Source organism: Lipotes vexillifer, unplaced genomic scaffold, assembly GCF_000442215.2.
Source record: "Lipotes vexillifer unplaced genomic scaffold, Lipotes_vexillifer_v1.1 scaffold785, whole genome shotgun sequence".
In the NCBI taxonomy this organism is placed as follows: Eukaryota; Metazoa; Chordata; class Mammalia; order Artiodactyla; family Lipotidae; genus Lipotes; species Lipotes vexillifer.
This window is the reverse complement of record NW_006791778.1, coordinates 1,328,034-1,336,409: the sequence shown is the minus strand read 5'-3', so window position 1 is coordinate 1,336,409 and position 8,376 is coordinate 1,328,034. Positions and strand designations below refer to the sequence as shown.

Below are 8,376 nucleotides of genomic sequence, written 5' to 3'. Positions count from 1 at the left end.
TACATAGAGTTTTTCTTGAGTATATACCTAAAAGTAGAATTGCTGAGTTAATATGGAAATGTTCAACATCAGATAACAACAAACTTTGCAAAGTGGTCATACCCAGTTAATTCACATTCTCTCCAATGTGTGGCATTGTCCACTTCTTAATTTTTGACCATTGAATGGGTATAAGTTGGTATCTCGTTGTGGTTTTAATATGCCTTCCCCAATAAATAATGAAGTTGACCTTCTCATAATGATTTTATTGATCATCTGTGCTTTCTCTTCTGTGAAATTCCTGTTTGTATTTCTTGCCCATTGTCTATTGGATTGTTTGCTATTTCCTTATTAATTTGCGGAAACCTCTATATATTCTTGCTAGTAATCCTTTGTTGGTTAGTTGGGTTGCAAATATCCTCTTCCAGTTGGTACCTTCTCTCTTTTCTTTTCATAAGATATCTTTTGGTGTTCAGATCTTAATTTTAATGTCATCAGATTTCTCTTTTATGGTTAGAGGGTTTTTTATGTGTCATTAATAAATTCTTCCCTACCTCAAAGTCAGAAATGTATTTACCTATATTTTCTAATAAAATTTACAAAATTTTACTTTTAACATTTAAGTCCTTAATTTATCTGGAGTTCATTTTTACAAACAACTTAAGGAAGGAATCAATATCATTTTTTCCATTATAGATCACCAGTTTTTACAAATACATTTATTGAATAGTCCCTCCATTCTCCATTGATCTGCCAGGTCACATCTGTCGTATACCAAAATTCCATATATACATGGGTCTGCTTCTGAGTTTTCTACCTGCCCAAAAGTTTATTTTTCTATTTCTGAACAAATATCATACTATATATACTACAGCTTCAAAATAAACCCTGTCGGCTAATAAAGCAAATCTCCCCTCCCTACTCCTCTATAGAAATGTTTGAATTCTTGGTCCTTTATTCTTTCACATAGTTGTTTTTTTAATTAATTAATTATTTATTTATTTTTGGCTGCATTGGGTCATCTTTGCTGTGCATGGGCTTTCTCTAGTTGTGGCTAGCGGGGCCTACTCTTCGTTGTGCTGCACGGGCTTTTCATTGTGATGGCTTCTCTTGTTGCCGAGCACAGGCTGTAGGCGCTCAGGCTTCAGTAGTTGTGGCACGTGGGCTCAGTAGTTGTGGCGCAGAGGTTTAGTTGCTCCATGGCATGTGGGATCTTCCTGGACCAGGGCTTGAACCCGTGTCCCCTGCAATGGCAGGCAGATTCTTAACCTCTGTGCCACCAGGGAAGTCCTCACATAAATTTTAGAATAAACTATCACATTCCATTAAAATCCTACTGAAATTTTTGTTGGAATTGCATTAAGTCTATGAGCCAATATGAGGAGAATTGAAATATTTATAATATTAAAGTTTTTTTTCCATTTAAGAAATAAGAAATATGTATCATAGTATTTCTCTTTATTTATTTAGGACTTCTTTAATGAATCTCAATAGTTTTAAATTTTCTCCAAGGAGGTCCTGCACATCTTTTTAAAAATTTTTATTCCTATATATCTGATTTTTTTAATATACCATAAGTGATATCTTCTTTTAAATTACATTTTATGGTTATTTGTTACTGGTGTATAGAAATGAACTGACTTTGCTAAATTCTCCTATTATTTCTAATAATATAATACTTTGCCCCAGGTGTCTTTGATTTTCTATGAGGCTAACATGTCATCAGCAAATAATTGGCAATTCTATTTCTTCTTTTCCAATTCTTATGTCTCTACTTTCTTTTTCTTGCCTTATTGCACTAGCTAAAACTGTCAATACAAGGTTGAATAGAAATGATGATACTGGGCACCCTTAATCATTCCTGATGTTAAATGGAATGCTACTACTGTTTCCCCATTAAGTATAATGTTTGCCATAACATAATTGTCCTTCATTAGGTTAAGCAAATTCTTGATTTGCTAAGAATTTTTATCATGAATTTATGCTCGATTTCTATGAAATATTTCTCAAAACCTTTTAAGATAATCATGTTATTTTTGTCCTTAAAGCTGTTAATGTTGTGAACTACATTTATGGATTTTCTATAATCTATTTGTATTCTTGGGAAAACCCTACATGGTATATTTTACTTTTATACTCTGTTGGACTTAGTTTGCAAATATTTTATTTAGGATTTCTACACTTAAAATCCTCAGGAAATTATCTGTAATTTTCTTTTCTCATATTATCCTTTTCTTTTGAAGATCAAGATTATATGGACAAGTTGGACATGCCCTGGCCTGGGTTGGACAGCGGAGGTGACAGACCTCTGCTGGCCCCAGTAATGATGGCGATGTTTCACGACGAGGTGGAGACTGAGGACTTCCAACATGACGAGGACTCGGAGATGTACTTGTACCCCTGCCCACGTGGGAATAACTTCTGCATCACCAAGGAAGATTTGGAGAATAAGGAAGACGTGGTAATGTGCCCTAGCTGCTCTCTCATTATAAAAGTGACTTATGACAAAAATCAGTTTACATGTGGAGAGACAGTCCCAGTCCCTTCCACCAACGAAGAACTAGTTAAATGTTGAAGAAGACTTTAGGACTCCAAAGCCTGAACTTTGGGGAATGACCCAAGCTGGAAAACTCAAATGCAAAGTCACTGACTTCTTCATGGTGACAGTCATTTTTTAGTTTGCTGGTCCATAGAGTGTGGATTCTTTCCATTGGCTGCCAAGTTGAAGAAGCAAGTCCACCACATGACATACCTGGATTTTATGCCCAGAACTTTGAATTGGACATGTGCTTAATTTTCCATCCAAACTTAAAGAAGATAATTTCAAATCAGCACTTTCTTTCTCTCAGTTTTGTTATTTTTATATCTTACACCTAATTTCTTCATTATCTGATAACAGCTTCATCTACCTCAAAGTCATTAGGATTCTTTAATTTAAAAAGAGATTTTAGGGCTTCCCTGGTGGCACAGTAGTTGAGAGTCCGCCTGCCGATACAGGGGACATGGGTTCGTGCCCCGGTCCGGGAAGATCCCACATGCCGCGGAGCGACTAGGCCCGTGAGCCATGGTCACTGAGCCTGCGCGTCCGGAGCCTGTGCTCCGCAACGGGAGAGGCCACAACAGTGAGAGGCCTGCGTACCGCAAAAAAAAAAAAAAAAAAAAAAAAAGAGAGAGAGAGAGATTTTATTTTTTAGTTGGTTAAAAAAAAAGATTATATGGCCTCATAAATGAGTTGGGAGTATTCCCTCCTTTTCTAGTCTTTATTACAGTTTGTACTAAGTTTAATATGGTATGTTCCTTGAAAATTTAGTAGAATTGCCTGCGAAACCACTTGGCCTAAAGTTTTATTTGTGAGATGATTTTTTTAAATTGCTTTAATTCCTTAAAGTTATGGCACTATTAAGGCCTTCTATTTCTTCTTAATTCATTTGGCAGATTATATTTTTCTAGGAAGTTGTCCATTTCATTTTCTTCAAATGCATTTCTATAGTGTGGAGATGATATTACAAATAATAACATTGACATATTTTGCTCTCATCTCACTCATGCTCCAGACTCCTGAGGTTTTAAAGTTGAGAATAAAAGATGATAAGAAAATACTAGTTTTTAAATTACTTTTCTTTTTTTTCCTTGATCACTCTTGCCACAGGCTTGCCTATTTTATTAGTTTTTTCAAAGAATCAACTTTTGTCTCTGTTGATCTTCTATATTGTTATTTTTATTTCCATTTCATTAATTTTGCTATTATTTTACTCATCTCCTTCCTTCTACTTTCTTTAAATTTATTCTATTTTTTTTTTCTATCTTAAAAAAGTGTCTAACTTAAAGACACCACCTTTTGATATTGTGTAGAACTTAAGTCTAGGTTATGGTAGACATAATTTCTCATTTTCTTTTCTTTGGTCTTTGGTAGTTTTTGAAAGATAACACCAAACTTTATCCAAGTATTTAATTATCTTTATGTCATACACCTCTAGTAACATCTCCTGGATTTGCTTCTTTTCTTATTTGAGGACCTTTTCCAATACTCTTTTCAATATGGGTCTTTGTGTGACAAACCTTTTGAGGCCTTATGTGCCTGAAAATATTTTTATTATACCCTCACATTTAAATGACAATTTGGCTGGATATTAATTTAAGCTCAATGTTCTTTTGTCTTTTCAATATTTTAAAAAATATTACCATTATCTTCTTTTTGCTCATGAAAAGTCTGATATCCTGGTGATTCTTATTCCTTGGTGATTGATCTGCTCTATCTCTCTAGAAAATTTTAGAATTTTATTTTTGCCTGTAAAATTTCCATTTCATTATAATATTGCCAGGGTTAGTTTCTTCTTATTGCTCTTGTTTGGAACTGCATAAATACATCATCATTCATCTTTCTTTAATTCTAGAAAATTTATTTCCATTTCTTCAAGTATTTCCTCTTCTTCCTTTTTATTTTCCTCTTCTCCTGACAGTCCTGTTTTCTGTGAGTTGAAGTTCACATTCCAATTCAATCTTCTTTATCTCTTAACTTTTATTTCATATATTCATTTTTGGGGGGGGTGACACGGGCCTCTCACTGTTGTGGCCTTTCCCGTTGCGGAGCACAGGCTCTGGATGCGTAGGCTCAGCGGCCATGGCTCACGGGCCCAGCTGCTCTGCGGCATGTGGGATCTTTCCGGACTGGGGCACGAACCCTTGTCCCCTGCATCGGCAGGTGGACTCTCAACCACTGCGCCACCAGGGAAGCCTTATTTCATATATTCTTTTTCTTTATTCTTCCTTTCTTCCTTCCAGGAGAGCTCTTTAATCTGATCTTCCAGCTCACTAATTTGTTTTTCAGCTACATCTATTCTAGCATCCATCTCTGTTCTTTCTACTATTATGAACATAATTTTCATGCCTAGTATTTCCTCTTGACTTTTATGATTTCCTTATCAGTTATTTATTATGCTTATTTTATATTTGTTAACCATTGGATTTAACATATTTGCTTCTGGTGGCATCTGTAATGCAGGTTGTTGCTTTCTTTTCAAGTAGTTTTTCTCCTGAGATATCTCATTACTTTGGCCTTTGAGCATATAGTTCTCTGATGCTATCAGCTGTTCTGTCTTAGCATTTGGTACGGGAAAAGACCAAAGGGCATATCCCAGTCTGTGTCAACATCCAGTGAGATCAAGGAGAGGGGAAGGGATAATATTAGGGTGGAGAACTCCAATCACCAGACTACATAATTAATTGCTCAGGCTGTGTATCATGCCACCAAATAACTCTTAAGATCAAGGCACTACTTTTAGAACCCATCCCACCCTCCACCACTCAAGGAGAAGCAGCCTTAAAAGGAAGTACTCCTAGGTGCTAGAGGGAGTTGGGGGTAGAGGGAGGTGTGAATAAACATTCAAGGTCCATCAATCCCCACCAGTTTTCTACACTCTAGCTTCTGTTCTGCCCTGATTGGTTATTCTTGAGGACACTTAGACCAGCAGTCTGAGCCTCTATCACTAATTTCCACACAACTCTCCTGCCCTAGGCTTCAGATGTGTACACACACACACACACACACACACACACACACACACACACACACACACCAGTTCAAAACAGGCTTCCTTGTCCCTGGGGATTTCTCTGGAGTTTTTCCCCAGTATTTCCTACAGTTCCTCTGAGATTGGATCTTGGGGTCAACAGCCAGCCTGTGGTAATTCTCTACCTTGGCAAAATTGGAGATTTTACATAGGTTTTTATTAGACAAAATTGTGAAACAAGTATATTCTGGAACTTTAGGTGCAATGGGACAGCCCAATATTCAAAATCTCCATTACAATGCTTGCCTACCTGAGCCTCCCTTTCCCATCAGCAGCCAAAGGTCTCTGCTATTCCTAATAGTCTTCATATTCCATTAATGATGCTTATCTTTTCCCTATGCAAACACTGAATTAACCCAATCATGAAGCTAATGGAAAAACATGAGAGTAGCAGAGTAGAAGGAGGCCTAGAGACTTTCTCTCCAGGTAACAAAAGTGCATTTCGATAGTGGTTTTTGGAAGGCTATTCATTTACTTTGTTTAATCCAAAGGAATAAGGTTGTGTAGAAGGAAGGAGTAGGCTGCTGGAGGAGACTTTTTAGACCAATATAATCTTTCAGCTTTCAAATTTCACTGCGTATAATCACACATCCATATAACATTATAATTCTTATTAATGCTTATAAGCTAACAACAATAGCATGTCAACTTTTCCCATTTTAAGTCTAATGGATCAAAATGCACTTCATGATTTATAGGACCTTATGTAATATGGTCCTAACCTACCCTTTCAGCCCCATGCCTCTATCTCTATTCTTCTATTCAGTTGGAATGTTTTCAGCTTCTTCCCACCTCAAGATATTCAGAAATCTTTTACTTACACTGGTAAGTCTCTCCCCACCTGTCATCCCCTGGCTTACTCCTACTGATTCTTCAGCTCTCACCTTAAATGTCACTTCCTTAGGAAAACTTCTTGACCCCAACCCCCCAGACTGAATCAGGATCCCATGTTACACAAACTCATAGCAAGCAGTAGTTTTCCTTTAGAGAATTTATCATAATTATAGTTAACTAATGAAATATGTGAATAAGAGGAGAATTGGTATAATATACTGCGAAGTAGAAGATAAAGAATTTTTATTCATTTTTTTGAACACATATATACTGAAAACTTACTGTGTTCCAGACATTGTGTTAAGTAACTGGGAATACAGTGGGGAAAGAGGTAGACCATTCCTCTTCACTTTAATCATCCATTCTTGAGGATATCCCCTGGATATTAGGATCACCTAAAATAATATCTCATTCAAATATACTAGCATAGACATAACTCCTTCTCAAGAAATTTCATGTCCTTACTCTCATCTCATTTATGCTCTAGACTCTTGAGCCCTCCATTTGCCCATCAGTCTCCCTTCCTTTTCTTATCTTCACTTTTTTCTCTATCCAGACTACATGATACTTGTTTTCAGTGTTTTTTCTTGCCAAACCCTCAACTTCCTTGACATTCTGTAGGATCCACTCAGCAAGCTTAAGCCCTGTATCAATCTGACACCCAGGTGACCAAACGTGGTTACAAAAAGTCCCATGACCATGTGGATTGGTATTTCTACCAATTCATGTTTTTCTCGCTTCAGCTGGAGATTCTTATTGCTCAGGAAGTTTTCTATGTGTTCTAATCAATTTCCTCTCCCATTCTCATAGCAGCTTTTTCAAACGTTTGCAACTCATCTATATGCTCCAATGCCCCACTCTAACACTGCGGATAATCTGCTTCTTACTTCACAGAGGAAACCGATGCCAAGAGTAAACTTCCTGGACTGCAAACTACCTACTTACCTGCAGTCAAAATTGCCCTTGCTTCCTTCCCCCACCCACATCAGAGTAAAGGAGGCATCTCACCTCCTGACTCTTGCATTCAAGATTTCATTGCCTTCCATAGATGATCTCTAATCACCTTTATTTCAATCTTTCTCTCTTCTTACTCTTTCCAAAAATGCTCAACGTCTACCATTTAAAAATAAAACAAAACACCAAACTTCTCTTGACTCTGCATCCTCTTCTATCTTCGTTCCTCCACAGATAAATTTCTTGAAAGAACAGAGTCTACATTCACTCTTCTTCACCTCTTCCCACTCACACCAGTTTGGCTTCCGCCCTCAGTACTCTGAAATCCTCTGCAAAGATCATCAATTATCTCTTCATGACTAAATCCAATGAATTCATCTTTATCTTGCTTGACGTCTTTTCAGGGATTGAAAGTACTCCCTTCTTCTTGAAATTCTCCTCCTTTAAACTCTCTTTTCCTTAGACTTTTAAAAAATATTTTCCCATCTTGATCCATTCTCCTTTTACTTCTCTGGCCTTTCCTCCTTGGCAGGGAGGCATACTTCTCCCTATTTGCCCACTCCTGTGAGTGCTAAACAAATGCTGTAGGATTCTGTCTTCTCCTTAGCTCTTTTTGAGGGGGAGGTAGGGGGGGGAGTTTTTAATTGGCTTGTTTTTGTATTTTATTATCTTTAGACCAGGAACTAAGCAAATGAATATATTCCTCAGTCTTGAAGACCAAAAATAAATGCAAATTTTAAAATAACTTTTGTAGTTACAAATATAAGAAATTTAAATTCAACCAACACTTAATCTAAAAGTATCTACTAAGGTTAGGTTAAAATTAATAGACACCAAAATTGGATATGATTATATTTAAAAAACTGAAACTTACATATTCACAGCTCCCAAAATATACCTATGAAACCAAAAAGAACAGGTTCAAACAGAACTAGTAAGTTAGAGGCTAATATAGTGCCAGTTTTCATAATATAACACACTTTCCAAGACTGAAGATTAGAAAAGAATGACTCTTTACTTACTTGTAAGGTTTATTTCC

At 36.6% G+C, this 8,376-nt stretch overlaps 1 protein-coding gene across 2 annotated transcripts; it reads left to right on the top strand.

Annotated features, from left to right (window-relative positions):
• The first annotated feature begins 2,305 nt into the window (after positions 1-2,305).
• On the top strand, positions 2,306-2,554 carry LOC103069864 (DPH3 homolog). 2 transcript variants are annotated; one of them, XM_007464663.1, is made up of 2 exons: positions 2,306-2,414; positions 2,490-2,554. In XM_007464663.1, exons 1-2 carry the CDS (start codon positions 2,306-2,308, stop codon positions 2,552-2,554), a joined length of 174 nt encoding a protein of 57 aa, XP_007464725.1. The 2 variants fall into 2 exon arrangements, with proteins under 2 accessions (XP_007464725.1, XP_007464724.1); XM_007464662.1 differs by having other exon boundaries at positions 2,306-2,554.
• Positions 2,555-8,376: the final 5,822 nt, after the last annotated feature.

What these genes read in the sequence shown, in the direction of transcription:
- LOC103069864 (XM_007464662.1), top strand. Translation starts at nt 2,306, where the DNA reads ATGGCGATGTTTCACGACGAGGTGGAGACTGAGGACTTCCAACATGAC.